Source organism: Trichechus manatus, unplaced genomic scaffold (genome assembly GCF_000243295.1).
Source record: "Trichechus manatus latirostris isolate Lorelei unplaced genomic scaffold, TriManLat1.0 scaffold00036, whole genome shotgun sequence".
NCBI classification, from domain to species: Eukaryota; Metazoa; Chordata; class Mammalia; order Sirenia; family Trichechidae; genus Trichechus; species Trichechus manatus.
Window position 1 is genome coordinate 17,509,056 of NW_004443972.1, and position 18,505 is coordinate 17,527,560.

An 18,505-nucleotide genomic window follows, 5' to 3' on the forward strand; every position below is an offset into this window, starting at 1 on the left:
GTTTTGTTGATTCTTTCTATTGTTTTTCTGTTCTCTATTTCATTTATTTCTGCTCTGATTTTTACTATTTCCTTTCTTCTGGTGGTTGTGGGCTTTTATTGCTGTTCTCTTTCTATTTGTTTGAGTTCTGTAGTTAATGTTTTGATTTTGTCCCTTTCTTCTTTTTTAATATGTTGTCACATGCTTTTGCCATATCTTTTGGGATGATCATATGGTGTTTTTTTTCTTTAGGCTGTTAATATGGTGAATTATATTGATTAATTATTTTCCAATTTTTAATCAGCCTTCCTTTCTCAGGTAAACTGCACTTGTAGTTGTTTTATAACTCCTATATGTTTAAATTTATATAAACCCTTCCTGAATTTGATTTGCTAATATTTTTTTGAGAGTATTTGAGTTTAAATTCGTGAATAATATTAGTATGTAGTTTTATTTTCTTGTAATGTCTTTGGAGTGCTTGGGAAGTACTCCCTATGCTTATATTTTCTGGAAGAGATTGTGTAGAATTAATGTCATTTCTTCCTTAAATGTTTGCTAGAATTTTCCAGTGATACTATCTGTGCATTGAGTTTTCTTTTTAAGGGAAGTTTTAAACTATGAATTTATTTTCTTTAATAGTTATAGGACTGTTTCTTCTTGAGTGAATTTTGGAGGTTTATCTCTTTCAAGAAATTGGTCAATTTAATCTAAGTTGTCAAATTTGAGAGCGTAAAGTTATTAAAGTTGTTGTTAGCTGCTATCGAGTCAGTCCCTGACTCAAGGCAACCCCATGTATATAGCATTCCCTGCTTCTTCTTTAAATATCTGTGGGATCTGTAATGATGCTCCCTGCTTCATCCCTGAGCTGATAATTTGTATCTTCTGTCTTTGTTTTTTTTTTTTTGGTCAATCTGGCTAGAGATTTATTAATTTTATTGATATTTTCAAAGAATTGGTTGTTGGTTTTCATTTTATCTTGTTTTTTAATTTTATTGATATCTGCTCTTAAATTTATTGCTCCTTCTTTCTGCTTGCTTTGATTTTAATTTCCTCTTCCTTTTCTAATTTCTTAAAATGAAGCTTACATTGTTCAGTTTGACCTTTCTTCTTTTCTAATACAAGCACTAACTCTGTAAGTTTAATTTTAAGCACTGCTTTATCTGTATCCTTCAAATTTTGATACATTGTATTTTAGTTTTCATTCACATCACAGTATTTTTAAATTTCCTCTTTGAATCATGGACTATTTAGAAGTGAGTTGCTTAATTTCTGAATATTTTAGTATTTCCAATTATCTTTCTGTTACTGATTTCTAGTTTAATTCCTTTAAAGTCAGAGAATATACCTTGCACAATTTCTATTCTTTTAAATGTGTTAATGTTTGTTTTATGGCCTAGAATATGGCTTGCCTTAGTAATTGATCCATGTGCACTTAAAGAGAATATATGTAATGCTGCTGTTAGGTAGATTGTTCTATGTATGTCAATTAGGTCAAATAGGTTGATAGTGCTGTTCATGTCTTCTGTGGCATTACTAATTTTCTATTTGTTGCATTAATCACTGAGAAGTAAGTGTTGAAGTCTCCAACTCAATTTGTATATTTAAGACTATAAATAAGTGGTAACTTTGGTGAAGGATAAGACAGTACACGATACTGGGGAAGTCAGCACAACTTGACCTAGGCAATGCCATTGAAGCTTCATAGACACATCCAAACTCCCTGAGGGACCAAATTACTGGGCTGACAGCTGGGTACCATGGCCTTGGGGGACATCTAGCTCAATTGGCATAACACAGTTTATGAAGAAAATGTTCTACATCCTACTTTGGTGAGGAGTGTCTGGAATCTTAAAAGCTTGTGAGTGGCCATCTAAGATACTCCACTTGTCCCACCCCATTTGGAGCAGGGGAGAATGAAGAAAACCAAAGACACAAGGGAAAGATTAGTCCAAAGGACTAATGGACACAACTACCGCAGCCTCCACCAGACTGAGTCCAGCACATCTAGATGGTGCCTGGCTACCACCGCTGACTATTCTGACAGGGATCACAATAGAGGGTCCTGGACAGAGCTGGAGAAAAATATAGAACAAAATTCTAACTCACAAAAATAGACCAGACTTACTGGTCTGACAGAGACTGGAAAAACCATGAGAGTATGAACCCTGGAAACCGTTTTAACTCAGTACTGAAGTCACTCCTGAGGTTCACCCTTCAGCCAAAGATTAGAAGCCCCATAAAACAAAGCAAGACTAAATGGGCACACCAGCCCTGGGGTAAGGACGAGAAGACAGGAAGGGACAGGAAAGTTGGTAGTGGGAACTCAAGGTCAAGAAGGGGAGAGTGTTGACATGTCCTGGGGTTGGAAACCAATGTCACAAAACCATATGTGTATTAATTGTTTAATGAGAAAGTAATTTGCTCTAAAAAACTTCCTCTAAAGTACAATAAAAAAATTGTATATTTTATCTCTTTCTGCCTGTTGTTGTTGTTATGGTTATCCTTAGTGCACCACAGTCTTTAACTTTCTCTAGCATTACCATATGTTTAGGATGTGGGCTTGTTTTCCATGTGTTTTTTCCCCAGTATCTGCTTCATCCTCAGCTTTAGATGTTCCTTTTGTGTTGTGCCTCAGAGAAGTTCTCTCTTTATGCTCTTGCAATTCTTCTGGCATTATACTAATCTTACTTATTATTTGACACTTGTAGTTAGTGTTCAGAGCCATCTGCTCCAGATAAGAAAGTGCTGGTGTGCTCTCTGTCCTTATTTATATGTCTCTTTCCTTAAATTTCATGTTAGTTGGTTGCCTTGTGACTTCAGCTCTCAGACGGTGTCTTCGTTATCTAGTGCTCTTATAACAGGAATACCACAAGTGGATGGCTTTAACAAAGAGAAATTTATACTCTCATGGTTCAGCAGGCTAGAAGTCTGAATTCAGCATGCCAGCTCTTTCTTTCTCTGTCGGCTCTGAGGAAAGGTCCTTGTCATCAATCTTCCCTGGTCAAGGAGCTTCTCAGCACAGGGACCCCAGGTCCAAAAGACACGCTATTTTTCTGGCTGTTGTGTCTTGGTGGTATGAGTTCCCCCTGTCTCTCTGCTTGCTTCTCTCTTTTATATCTCAAAAGAGATTGGCTTAAGACACAACCTAATCTTGTAGATTGAGTCTTGCCTCATTAACATAACTGCCTCTAATCCTGCCTCATTAACATCATAGAGGTAGGATTTACAACACATAGGAAAATCACATCAGATGACAAAATGGTGGACAGTCACACAATACTGGGAATCATGGCCTAGCCAAGTTGATACACATTTTTGGGGGGCACTATTCAATCCATGACTTTCCACACTTTGGTCTCCCAAAATTAGTGTCCCTGCCACATGCAGAACACATTCACCCCATCACATCATCGCAAAAATCTCATTTCAACTCCAAATCCAAAATCCAAAAATTCCTCTTTAGCTGTGAAATCCAGAATACAAGTTATCTGCTTCCAAAGCACAATGGTGGAATAGGCACAAGGTAGATATTTACATTACAGATGGGAGAAATTGGAAGGAAAGAAGGGATAACAGGCACCAAGCAAGTCAGCTGAACACATTACCTTAGCCCTCAAGGCTTGAAAATAATCCTCTGTTCTCTGAGACCATTTACACAGTGGCCTTGCCCCCCAGACTCAAGATATTGGCCACACTCTCCGGATTCTGAGTGGAGACCTCTTGGCCCTAGGCATCAGCTCTGCCTTCCAGGCCCACTGGACGGGCAACTCTTCTCCTTCAACTTTGGGGAGCCCCATTCTCCTAGTCCATCTAAGTGGCAGCTCCACCCTTTGACAATGTTCCTTGTCTCTTCAAGCTTCTATTTCCTGGTTCCTTGGCCTCTAGGCCCCTTGGGCCTCTCTACCTGCATTTGCCCTGCTGGGGCAAGTGTTCCAAAGCTCTTTAGCTCCACTGATAAGTGCCTGGAGACACCCCACTCCACCAGTAAACTTTGGTCAGAAGGCACTCAGCTCTCTTGCTCTGTGGGTCAGCAAGCCTAGCTCCACCAATAAGTGCCTGGAGGCACCTCACTCTGCCAGGAGGCACCTCACTCTGTCAGGAAGCCTCCTGCCAAAGGCACTCAGCATTCTTGCTCCATGGGTCAGCTCCAGCACCATCTTGTGCTGGTCTTCTGGTTCTGCTGCTGCCATTTCTCTGCTGCTGCCATTTCTCTCCTCACTTCCTTCTGAGTCCTCACCAGAATTGTCTGACGTCCATAAACCCACCAACAGTCCTTCAAGGCAATCTAGGCTTTAACTATAGGCACTTTAAAACTCTTCCAGCCTCTATCCATTCACAGCTTCAAAACCACTTCCACATTTGAGGTATCTGTTAGAGCAGCATCCCACTTCTGGTACCAAATGTCCTATGCTGGGTTCTCCAGAGAAGCAAACCCAGTAAAGCCTATAAATATATATATAGGGAGACATTTCTATCAAGAAAATGGCTCATGTGGTTGCAGAGGCTGGAACGTCCCAAGTCAATGGGCCAGGATAGATGCTTCTGATTCACGTAGCCACGGGGGCTGGTGAACCCAAGATCAAAGCTCTGTGAGCAGGGCTCTTGCTCACAGGCTGCAAAGATGGATGAATCCCAACATGAGCGGGTAAGACTAGAGATAAGCTGCTAGCTCAAGTCCCAGGAACTGGAGGTGAGATGAACAGGAGCCAACTGCAGGATCCAGAGTCAGCAAAAGCCCCCGAGCCTTGCCAGAATGTCCACTTATATTCGATGCAGACCACACGCCCAAGGAAACTCCCTTTCAACTGATTGGCTACTCACAGCAGACCATATCATGGAGATAATCACATTATATCAAATCTCATCATGGAAGTGATCACAATATCTTACAACTGCCAAACCACTGAGAAATATGGCCCAGGCAAGTTGACACACAATCTTAACCATCACAGATGGGTTTAGAAAAGTTGTGGATTTGCCAACTGTGTGTGTATGTGTGTGTGTGTGCATGTGTGAGGGGTGAGAGCCATGCTCTTTTCAACTTTCTACATCCCAAGTGGAAGCCAAAGTCTCGTTAAAGTAAGTAATGTTTTTATTGATTTATTATCTGTCTTCCAAAAATAATAAAAATGTCAAAAAAGGAAGAAACTTATCTGTCTTATTAACATGTCTGTAAGTGTATTGAGCACATAGTAGATGCTCAATAAATATTTGTTAAATAAATGAATGTTTATAGGACATTGAAGCTTAGATTTAGGTGTTACGGCATATAGATAGTGTTTAAAACCAAGAGCATAGATGAAATCAGCAAAAGGGAAAATGTAGGGTGAGAAGAGCAGTGATTCAAAGTTGAAACCCTTGGAAACTCAAATGATACAAAATCAGGAAGAGGAGGAGACAGACTTCTGATAAAAGAGACTCAGAAGGAAAATTTGGGAGAGTCAGAAGGAAAAGTCAGAATGTCAGGAGAATAAGATGAGCATATTTTCATGGAAAACAAAGAAAATAGAGTTTCTGTGTAACTGATAAACATTTTAAAACGTGCTAGAGAAGTACAATGAAATAAACACTGACAATTGTCCATTGGAGTTAGCATGATGAGCGTCATTGCTCATCTTCTCCAGAGCGTTTTTAGTGTAGTATTAGAAGAAGAATCCACATTTCCTAAATCCACATTTCCTATGATATGGAAAGTAAATGGCAATTTGAGAATGTAGAGACATCTAGCATCCTGAACTCCTTTTTCTACTATTTATCTTATTAGTATGTCTACTGACTAGAGTAATATTTCCAGAAGGTCCTGGACCATATTTGCCTTGTCAATCTCTCTACCTCGTCATAGTAAGTGCTCAAAAAATATTTGCTGAATAATTGAAGGAATGGACTCTTTCGAGAAACTTAGTGAAAAAGGCAGGAACTTACTCAAAAGCTAGATAGAAATGTAGGCTGAAGGGAAGAACTTTTAAAAAATTTTATTAGGATGGGAGGATCAGACTCATTTAGCTTAATTTTCTTATGGTGTACTTTTGAAATATAAGTGAGCTATAAAAACACAGCATGATTATGATTGCAAGGAGTTTATAGTTTTAGGCTTAATAAAGTTATAAGTCTGTCTCACTGGAAGAGAAACATAAATTCACATTCTCTGCAACTTTAATTAAATTAAAACTGGAGAATACTATATTGCTTTTCCTGGAAGAGCAATTCTGAATTTTTATAGCATTTACTATGTGCGATGTGGCGCAGGGGTTAAGCACTTCTCTCCCAACCAAAAGGTCGGCTGTTCGAATCCAACAGCCCCTCCATGGGACAAAGATGTGGCAGTCTGTTTCTGTAATGATTACAGCCTTGGAAACATTCACTGAGTGTTTACTGTATGGTAGGCAATAATCTAAATTCTTTTCTCTTACTAACTCAATCATCACAGTAACTTTATGAGATAAGTATTATTAAGGAACACATGATTTTGCTCAATATCATTCCATAATTTGTAAGTGAATCCAGACCCTGCTTCTACTACACAGTTGTACTTAATTTGTATCATCACTCAATTATTTTCTATGTATTAACATTATTGCCAACTATATTGTAACTTCCTGAAGGGCAGGACCCATGTCTTATTCTACTTCTGTAGTACAATGTTTTGTACATAGAGGACAATAAATGTTAGGAGAAATTTTACATAAACTCAAGCTAGAGCAGCACTGTCAAAAAGAAATATAATGCAAGCCACATATCATTTAAATTTTTCTAGTAGTTCCATTAAAAAGGTAAAAAGAAATAGGTAAATTTATTTTAAGAATATATTTTATTTAGCTCAATATATAAAAAAATTGTCATTTCAACATGTAATCAATATAAAAATATTAACAAGATATTTTACATTTTTTTATTGCACTAAATCTGTTTACACTGGGTTCAATAAGTGTCTATTTTACACTTACAGCACATCTCAATTTGGCCTGGCCACATTCAAAGTGGTTGGTAATCACATGTGACTAGTGGCTACTGTTATGGACAGCATAGGTCTAATATCCTTTGATAGTCTTGGCTTGTTATTTTTTTATGTTTTGAGCAGCCCTCTCCTGTAGAGCCATTGCTGAAGAAAACACTTTGTATGTGCAATCTTTTCTCATCCTTGTACCTGCCAGCATTTAAAGCCAGACATGGTTGCAACCTATAGTGGCACACTTCATGTACTTCAGAGAGGCACTAGAGGAGAAATTGATAACTGAAATAAATTCAACTAAAATTTAGTTCCAATTCTATCCCAACAGGGTGGCTTTGCTCAGATGGGGTATCTCTAATTCTTTAGTTCAGAAAGGCCATCATTTTTTCATTCATTTGTATAGAGCATGCATTTTTTTCTAATTAGCACAGGGACGTCTATACCTTAGCACCTGTTATACTGCTCTATACATTATATACAAACTCTGTGAGGGCAGAGATTTTTGTATGTTTATATATGTCTTGTTCACTGCTTAGAACAGTACCCGGCAAGTAGAAGGTGCTCATTAAATTTTTTTTAGTGTATGAATCCTTTTATATCTGTCTATTCCTCTTTTGACTCTTTTGTTAACTCCTCTTCCTCCTCCCAAATTTTAAACCTGATTATTCCCCTAGTCCTGAGTCTTTTTCTCACTCTATTTTTCACTTTTGAGTCCTCATCTACTGTAATGATGTGACCATCTCTAATTAAATGCCACCCATACCTCTGTCTCCAACCATGCCCTCTATCCAAGATCCTCTCTCAAATTTCCAACTGTCCATGGCCATCTCCATATATTTGTTCCATAGGCACCCAAACTCAGTATATCAGTTGGCATTCAAACTGTCAGCCTACTATATCAGCTCCTCATTATGACAATGCTATTTAATTAATGGCACTATTATTTTGTTATTTTCCTTGCTTCAGATTCCACATCTATTTCTGGCAGCTAGGCCAATATCATTATTATAACCATCACCACTACCAACATCAGCATCTATCATCATCAATAATGTTTATATAATGCTTTACAGTTTGAAATATATTTTTACCTCCATCTTTTCTTCTCTGGTGGCTTGACCCTGTCTCCTTCCAGGGGACTAATTCTTGAGGTGGAAATACAAAGAGCCCAATATCAGTAGTTTGCTTGTTCATCATTACATGAGTCTTACGCCTCTTCCCACTCAGGCTTTGATGCCCCAAGTTTCCAGTGACTTATTTCTTTGCCTCTTTCTGGTAACTGTGTTCTTACCTTGCAATCCAGTTTCTCTTTAATGAGATATCCTGTTGCACTCCAGATTTTCCATGATGGAATAACTTTGCTTCAGAAGACCTGCTTATTTGAAATTGTGCTGATTACTTGATACAACCTGGCCTGATAAACCCAGTTATTTGACTCTATTTCTTAGAAAATGGCATATGAGTTTCACCTGCTCCTTTCAACCTATGAACTTATTTCCTAGCTGCAGACCTACTTCTTGGACTTTGATCCTTATTATACTGATCCTCAGTTTTGCTTACATAATTAAAGTACTGATTTTTCCTTCAACCCATAAACTGCCAGTATTGACTGCTTCCAGTTTGATCTATCCTACTTTGAACCAATCACTAATTATAAAAGGCACAATCCTCAATATATATAAAATATATTATCGTAAGCCATGTAGTGTATATAGTTGCTTAGGAAATTATGTTTTTTAGTGCCCTATCATTGGACTTATTACTTTTCTTCTGTCTGGTAGTTTTTAATTTTCCTAATTTGATTCAAGCAACCTGGCTATTGCCTTAATACTGACCCTGACTTTTATGCTTCAAGTTTGGCCAAATTCTGGGTTGTCGCTCTAGTTCTAACTCTTTGTCCTGCTATATACATTATCTGCCTGAGATTCTTCAGCAGATTATGCAACTAATTTCAGACCTGAGATTTTGCCTTGAATTTCAGCTTTTAGAGATGTTTTCTTTTATTATCCTAGTCCTAAATCTTTTGCCTAAACCAAAACATTGGTTTGTCTCAGTAAGCCTAGCCCTTGTTCTTTACCTCATAGTCACAAATATGATGTTCCTAATACTGATAAGGAGCCCTGGTGGCATAGTGGTTAAGAGCTCGGCTGCTAACCAAAAGGTTGGCAGTTCAAATCCACCAACCACTCCTTGGAAACCCTATGGGGCAGTTCTACTCTTTCCTAAAGGGTCACTATGAGTTGGAACCAACTCGACGGCAACTAACAACGACAACAACAATGCTGATATGGCCTAGATTAATTCCTACCTGCTGTTGTGAAACGCCTCTTGACCATTGTAGCCTTTGTTTATCTTTTACTCCTCTTACAGCACTAAGTAACAGAAAAGTTGGTGCTTAATTATTATTGTCATATTATCTGCTATTATGTATTCATCTTATCTCTTCAACCATATTATAAGTAATTTATGAATAGTAATCATGCTTTTGGGGCCCTGGTGGCACAGTGGTTAACAGCTATGGTGAGTTACAGCTGCTAACCAAAAGGTCAGAAGTTTGAATCCACTAGCCACTCCTTGGAAACCCTATGGGGCAGTTCTACTCTGTCCTATAGGGTCTCTGTGAGTCAGAATCACTCCAGGTCAACGGGTTAATCATGCTTTAGCATTTAAATGAACTGAAATAGGCAGTTAGTATTTACAATTAATGAATTGACCAAGTGATCAAAATACAACCAGGCTGAAGACTGCAGTATGTGATTTTTTAAGGTGTTGCTTTATTCATGCAATACATCAAATAAGAAATCGGTCTCACCTTTTTTTTTTTTTTTTTTAACTTCGTTTTCTTTGCTTTCTACCATTTAATCAATTGCTCAGCACAGGACTCTATTGACTGGCTGATAAGATCACAAAGTTGTCATGGACCCTAGTGAATCTCACTGGAAATGAGCTACTAATTTATATAAGTTATGCCACTTTGTTTCCTATACTACCTACAGTGATTTCACTGTATTTGAATAATAATAAGTGATTTGTTTTTCATTTTTCAAAAGATATATTATTTGATGATATTTTCCTTTTTTTTTATATTTCTATATATAAGATTTGCATTAAACATTGACATAAGTGTGTTAAGTGTTCTGCAAGTTTCTACTCTCAAGGAATGCATATTATAAGAACACAATGAACCTCAAACTAAACCTCACACCTTATACCAAAACAAAACAAAATAATAACAACAACAAAAACCTGGAATAGTTTTCTTGAGGCAAGCAAAGAATATTTCCTCCTGTTAAAACGGCATAGGGGCAGTGTCTGAACTCCTCTAACTTCACAAGGGGAAAGGAGAATCAAGATCAACAGCCAAGGCTGATTCCCATGAGGCAGAGGCCAGACAAGCCTCCTCTCTCTGCCATCTTTATTAATTCTGACAACAGCCGTCCCTCACACAGCACTCTCTACTTCTCTGCTGGGTTCAATAATTCATTGCAATGGGCGCACAGAACTCAAAGACCATACTCATGATTATGGGGTTTATTATAAGGGAAGTAACAGTTATAATTCAGGCTCAGGAACACTCTGGATATAGTTCTTTCATCAAGACAACCTCTTCCCAGCCGTGCTCACTGGCATACCTCTCCCTGGCCCTAGGCCTCTTTCCAGAGGCACTCAGCTTTCTCTCTCCGTGAGCCAGGAAGCCCACCGCAGTGTCTCCTGCTGCCAGGTCTTTGCTGCCAGGTCTCCTGCCAGTGCTTCTCACCATCTTCAGGGTTACAGCTTGCTCTCTCTTGCTGTATCTCTCTTTCTGTCTGTCTCCTGATTCCAAGAGCTTCTCAGTGCAAGGATCCCAGGTCCAGAGGATGCACTTTCTGCTCCTGGTGTTCTTCCGTAATGGTGGTAGGATCCTCCTCTCTGCTCTGGAATTGGCTCTCTTTTAAGGAAAAACTGACCAATCCCCTTGGTAGGCCACAATTACTATATCACACAGTCCCACCCAATCACCTGGGTGGGAGTTACAAGACCATGGCTAGAAAGGCCACACACAAGAATAATCCACTACCCCTCCCAAATTTCAATTACTGCGTATACTCTTATCTGATATACTTAAAGATTTTTTTTGCTTTCTTCTTCAGTACAGTTACCTAATACTGTTTCTTATACAATGGCAGTCCTGAATATTAAAGAAAATGCTTCTTTTCATTATGAACCCATCCCTTTTTATACAATGGCTATGTTATATTTAGTCTAATAGACCAAGATACTTTTCCTATTGATTTTACTTACTCTGAGTTTGTGGCTGCTTCACTCAAGCAAATAGGATTTTTTTACAGTTAATCACATTTTATAGACTAAGACTTTGAAAAATTCAAGTGAGTTTATTCTCCCCTTTAAGAAGATTTAAAAAATACCCAAGTTGACATATTGAGCAGATATATTTTGTCACTCCACTTTATCCAGAAAAAGAACAATATAGGAGGACTCATACTACCTGATTTTAAAAATTACTATAAAGCTTGGCTTTTTTCAAAACTGCTTGGGTAATCTACTCCTTTTGCTTTTCATATAAATTTTAGAATCAGTTTATCTGTATCTATAAAAAATCATGCTGAGATTTTGATTTGAATTACATTAACTCTTTAGATCAATTTGGTATCTTATATATAATGAATCTTTGAATCCACAAACACTGTATGTATCTTTATAAAGCTATAGAAATCAAAGGAGTCCCTGGATGATGCAAGTGATTAAGTATTTGACTATTAACCAAAGGTTGGTAGTTTGAACTCACCCAGAGGCACCTTGGAAGAAAGGCCTGATGACCTGCTTCTGAAAGGTCACAGCCTTGAAAACCTTATGGAGTACAGAATACATGGGGTCACCATGAGTCAGAATCAATTTAATGGCAATTTTTTTTTTTTTTTTTGTATAAGAATCAAGGGAGTGTGGCATTAGCAAAGGGATAGATTAATGGAATAGACTAGAATCCAAAAAAAAAATAGAGTCCAGGCATATATGGCCAATTGATTTTTTGAAAATGGTGCAAAGGCAATTTAATGGAGAAAGTAGCTTTTTTTCAACAAATGATGTTGGAACAATCGTACATCTATATGAGAAAAAAATGAACCTCAAACCAAACCTCACACCTTATACAAAAATTATCTGAAAATGGATCATAGTTCATAATGTAAAATATAAAACTGTAAAAATTTTAGAAGGAAACATACGACAAAATCTTTGTAACCTGGTATTAAAGAAAAAGTTCTTAAATATGACACCAAAAGCATAATCCGTAAAAGAAAAAAGTGATAGATTGGATGTAATCAAAACTAAAAAGTTTTGCTCAATGAAAGACACTTTTAAAAGAATGTAAAGACAAGATATGGACTGGGAGAGGAGAAAATATTTGCAAGTCAAATGTTTAATAACAACAACAAAAAAAAACTTGTATCTAGAATACATAAAGAACTCTCAAAACTCAACAATAAGAAAAACCCAATTAAAAATGGGCAAATTATTTCAATAGACACCTCATCAAAGAAAATATATGGATGGCAAAAAAGCACATGAAAAATGTTCAACATTAGTTATCCGGGAAATGCAAATTAACACCACAATGAGACATCACTACATAGAATGGTTAAAAATAACTGAGAATGCCAAGTGCTGGTGAGGAAGCAGAGCAACAGCAACTCTCATACACGGCTTCTGGAGATGCAAAATAGTAAAGCCACTCTCAAAAACAATTTGGCAGATTCTTATAAAGTTAAACATACATTTATATATGACCTACGTCCCTGGGTGCCCTTGACCACTAACCTAAAGTTTGGTAGTTCAAACTCACCCAGCAACACCAAGGAAGAAAGTCCTGGTAATCTGCTTCTGTAAAGATTACAGCCAAGAAAACCCTATGGAGCAGTTCTGCTCTGATAACACATAAGGTCGCCATGAGTTGGTATCAATTTGATGGTAATGAATTTGGTTTGTTTTTTAACATATGACCTAGTAATCCCACATCTAGGTATTTACCTGAGAGAAGTGAAAATTTATGTTCATGTAAAAACCTGTATAAGAACACTTACAGCAGCTCTATTCATAATTGCCAATAACTGGAAAAACCCCAAATGTCCTTCAACAGGTGAATAGATAAGCAAACTGTGGTACATTCCTGCAATGGAATATTACTCAGATATAAAAAGGAATGAATGAATGATAACGGTAATAACACGAATAAACCTTAAAATCTCAAAGGTATTATGCTAAATGAATAAAGTCACTATCAAAAGTTATATACCATATATTTCCATTTATTTGACATTCTGGAAAAGGCAAAACTACAGCAATAAGACCATGTCAGTGGTTCTCAGGGGTTAAGGTCTGCGTGAGGGTGTGACATCACAAAGGAGTTTTTTTTGGTGATGGAACTGTTCTGTATCCTGATGGTGGTGGTGGTTACATAAATTTATATATGTGTCAAAATTCATAGAACTGTACACCACATAAAAGTCAAATGTATTATATATTAATTTAAAATTGAAATATAATAAAATGATAAGAAAATGAAATTATATTCAGCCTAGTTTTGGTGTAAGTGAATTTGCTCATAGTCTAATCTTCTGATTGTAATACAGAAAAGATAGCATACATGAGGAGAGAAACTGTGTGTAATGTGTGAGAAATAGAAATAGTTTCCATGATGAGTGATATAAGGAATCCAAAATGATCATCATATTTGTTTTATTTTTGTAATAGATACACATTATAAATTCGCATTTTACAAGCTTATGCTCCTAAATGATGCTACACTTAATGTAATGCTAAATTTAGTTTTAATTTCCTGAGTCTACTCTGGATGAGTGTTGCTGTGGGGGTCCGGGGAGGTGTGAGTTTAGGGGTGGTACTGAAGGCGGTGATTAGAACATTTTAAGCTTGAAGTTATGGTAATGCATGTCATGTCTCCGGTTTGCCATAGACACACCATCTCAGCGGGTACAGTTTATTCTCGGAACTGAAGATGATGATGAGGAACACATTCCTCATGACCTTTTCACAGAACTGGATGAGATTTGCTGGCGTGAAGGTGAAGATGCCGAGTGGCGAGAAACAGCCAGGTGAGGATTTTTTGTTTACTAAAAGAATTTTCCTTTTATTTAGAGATTCATAATGCAACACTTTTTGCAAACATCTGTGAGTGCTGCTGATTTCTAAAGTTGCTCATCTGGTCTGGCATATCCTGTAATGGGATATGGGTCAGAATGAAATCTAAAGGCAGTAATTATAGTAAACAGTGACACAGAGCCAGCAACAGCTGCAGTCTTAAAGATAAACAGTAACGCAATTTGTGTGTCATCAGCAAAACAATAGAAATTTAAGAGTAATTTATTTCCATCTTTTTGGCTGCTGGCTCATGCCCAAACTAGTGATATCATATATAACTTGAGTGTAAGGCTTGTATAAAGAAAGAACAAACATCATGAAGAGACTTTAGGTACAGTCCTGAATTTCATGTACTATTCGATGAGGGTAAAAATATTTTCTAATATATTTCTAGGATATGTATATACTTAAACATGGTAGTTTTTTCAAAATAATTAAAAAATTATTTTTATCTATCATTTGTAATTGATATTTCTATATTACTATGTTGTTAGGTGTCATCGAGTCAATTCTAACTATATGATTGATGAATTGCTACAAAAATGAACTAAATTTTGGGTTTATTCGTTATTCTTTTTTTGCTCACTTGCTCATTTACTTAACGGACGTTTATGGAGTACTTATCATGTGCCAGGTGCAATGGATATAGAACAAAACAAAAATCTTATATCTTACTTTTAGTGATCTTACAGTCTAATGGAGGATTTAGACGAGTAAATAATGTTGTGTAAGCGCTACGGTACACGTGTTCACTAGGAACTGTGGGCACACTTCATCATTTCCCCACTGCTTCCAAAATTTTAATTTAAGTATCAGTCACCTGGGATCTTGTTAAAATGCAGATTCAGTAGGCCTTGGAATAGGGCCTGAGATTCCGCATTTCTAACAGGCTCCTAGGTAGTGTCATGTCAATATTTTTGGTTTGAGTAGCAAGGATCTAAACCAGGAGAGGGGATCTGGATAGTCTCCCTGGAGGAGACAATTCCTGAGCTAACTCTTGGAGACTGAGTAGGACTTAACCAGTTGCTGTCAAGTCATTTCTGACTCAAGGCCAACCTATGTGTGCCAGAGTAGAACTGCTCCATTGGATTTTCAGTGGCTGATTTTTCAACAGTATGTCTCCAAGCATTTCTTCTCAGGCCTCTGTGTGGACTAGAACCTCCAACCTTTTGGTTAGCAGCCAAGCATGGTACTGTTTACACCACCCAAAGACTCCTGATTAGGACTTAGCTAGGCAAAAAAGTGGGGGTAGGGGGTTATAGTCCAGGCAGAGGGAGCAGGATGTGCTTGAACACATCCGTTGACCTGGGTTTGACTGTTTTCTTAGGCTATGCCTTCCATCTAGGAGACCTGGTGGTACAGTGGTTAAAGTGCTCAGCTGTTAACCAAAAGGTCGGTGGTTCAAACCTGACAGCTGCTCCACGGAAGAAAGATATGGCAATCTGCTTTCATGAAGATGACAGCCTTGGAAACCCTATGGGGCAGTTCTACTCTGTCCTGTAGGGTCATTATGAGTCAGAATCAACTCAAGGGCAATTTATTTATCCCTTCTGTGGTCAGAGAGCTCTAATTGTTAGGAAATTATTGTTTTTTGTTTTTTTATTTTTGGACATATCTGTTAGTGGCCTTCAGATTGCAACAGTGTTCTGAAAGCCAAAGTACTCCATTGGATTGTGTTAAACTGGTGGTTGCATTTAATAGTTGCCTTAACTCTATCTACCCAGACTTATTGTGGAACTATTCAATCATGATAATAAATATTATAAATAATACTGTCCCAATTAATTCTTTTTTTTATTGTTATATTTTAAGTGCAAGTTTACAATTCAAGTTAGTCTCTGATACAAAACTTTATACATACATTGTTATGTGACCATAGCTGCTCTCCCTGTACTGTGACAGCACACTCTTCGTTTCCACCCCGGATTTCCTGTGTCCATTCAACCAGCTCCTGACCCTCTCTGCCTTCTCATCTCACCTCCAGACAGAAGCTGCCCATTTAGTCTCATGTATGTACTTGAGCTAAGAAGCACTCTTCACAAGTATCATTTTATGTCCCACAGTCCAGTCTAATCTTTGTCTGAAGAGTTGGCTTCAAGAATGGTTTAGTTCTGGGTTGACAGAGAGTCTGGGGGCCATGCTTTCTGGGGTTCCTCCAGTCTCAGTCAGACCATTAAGTCTGGTCTTTTTCCTAGAATTTGAGTTCTGTACCCCACTTTTTTCCTGCTCCATCAGGGACTCTCTGTTGTGTTCCCTGTCAGGGCGGTCATTGGTGGTAGCCAGGCACCATCTATTTCTTCTGGTCTCAGGCTGATGCAGTCTCTGGTTTATGTGGCCCTTTCTGTCTCTTGTGGCCCAATTAATTCTTGTTTGATGTATTTTGAGTGGCTTTTACAGCTCTCCTTAATAAAAAAAAAAAAAAAAAACTAAAAGAAAATAGAAAAAAATAAAATGGCTATTACCATTATAACATTAAAAAATTAAAACTAGTAACTGCCAATAGTTAAAATTCAAGAAATACAGAAAGATTAAAAAAAAATCCCTCCACCCTTGTTTACATCCCCTTTCTTCGAAGTAATCACTGTTAACAGTTTCTTGTGCATCTTTCCAGAAAAACTTTAATGTTTAGATCTGTATGTAAAATGCATATCATTTTTTATTTACATGATAGGAATTATATAATATAGTGTTCACACCTTACTTTTTTTTACTTAGTAATATATTTTGGGATATTTTCCACATCAGCAATACAGATTTATTCAACCTTTTTTAATTACTACATTGCATTCAGTTATATGGATGAACTTTCTTTTGTTTAGCCAGTCTTGATAGACATTTATGTTGTTTGATTTTTTGCTGTAAACATTGCTACAATGATCATTTACACATATATGTTGGCATTATTTTATTAGTATTTATGCAAGGTAAATCTCTAACAGTGGAATTTATGTATCAAAGAGAACGGACTTTTTTTTTTTACTTTGATATATACTACAGAATTGCCTTCATAAAATGTTTTGGCAATTTACATTTCCACCAACAATATGAGAGTGCTTATTTCCCCCAAACCCTTGCCACTGACTTTTAAAAATTTTTGCTAATTTGACAGATGAAAAATAAATCTCATTGTTTTAATTTGCATCTCTTTATTAATGAGGTTGAGCATCTTTTTGTGTTTTTATTTCTTTTCCAGTGAAATACTTGTTTATTTCTTTTATCTGTTTTATGTCAAATGATTATTTTCTTTATTTCCCTTTTTGGATACCTTAATTTGGTGGTATGTTATTCTGTGTGAATTACCATTTTATGGAAAATTTACATAAAATTTATCAATTTTCCCCATGATTCTTGCTTTCTGTGGTAAGATTTTATATATAGAACTAAATTTGAAGTATTTTTTTAACCTGGTAGATTTTAAGATTGAGAACCTTCTAATTTTTTTCTTCTAACTGCATCAAAAACTAAGTACTTGAGGCTTTTAAAATCACAACATATGTGCTCATCTTATTTATTTGGAGAAAGAAAATCAATATATAATAATCTTCTTTACAAGTTAGTAATACAACTTTTGCTCTTTCATGATTAAAGAGTTGTTGATGAGAAAGTTGAAGTGTACATCTCCCTGTTTAAGCCTAGAAGCACAGAAACAAGAAACAGGTTTTTTCATGGATGACTTGAAAGAAGTCCTGTGGTTATGGTACTAGACAGGTCTGGTTAGTTAGGGTCTCTTCAATGTTTTGCTAAGAAGCAGTTTTTGGAAGCATTTCCCTTAGATTCTTTTCTTCACCCTCATTCATAAAATAACTAAGAAGTAAAATTAGAATATATATTTTGGCATGAGTAACTCTCTTATTCTTAAAATAGTTGATGATTTTTCATCTTCCAAATCAGTGACTTCCTTGTAACTTGTCCACTCATGTAAAGTGAGGAGGTAGCAGAAGCAATACTAGAATTAGATTCAGATCCACCAGGCGCTCCTTGGAGACCCTATGCAGCAGTTCTACTCTGTCCTATAGGGTCGCTATGAATCGGAATAGACTCAATGGCAATGGGTTTTTGTTTTGTTTTGTTTTGTTTTTTTTTGGTTTTCACCCTGTCACAGTTGAGCAGGTAGGATTTTATAATGCTCCAGTTGGATTGACTTAAGCAATGTCAGCTATATGTATATCCCAAACCACCAACATGTATTGCTGGTATTTCTAAAGAACGAAAGAGATGATCTAGTTAATTAGTAGCTTTTTCTAATGTTAATAGATAGGAACTGTGTTCTTAGCCATGCTTCTGAAACCTTACGCATGGCACATCTCTTTGAGGTTCAGGGAGACCTCTGATGAGCACTCAAAATGGTAACAGATATTGAAGAGAAGGATAGATAAATTTTGGCTGAAACACAGCACTTTGGGGAAGAACAGAACGTGTTTATTA

General features: G+C 36.9%; 1 protein-coding gene across 14 annotated transcripts in view; it reads left to right on the forward strand.

Moving 5' to 3' along the window:
- The window catches only part of SLC4A10 (solute carrier family 4 member 10), a 339,170-nt gene that overhangs the window by 184,751 nt on the left and 135,914 nt on the right, over nucleotides 1-18,505 (forward strand). For all 14 annotated transcript variants that reach the window (XM_023730462.1, XM_023730463.1, XM_023730460.1 and 11 more), the window contains one exon: nucleotides 13,896-14,034. In XM_023730462.1, the coding sequence (XP_023586230.1) occupies nucleotides 13,896-14,034 (139 nt within the window). The remainder of the gene's footprint in view (nucleotides 1-13,895; nucleotides 14,035-18,505) is intronic.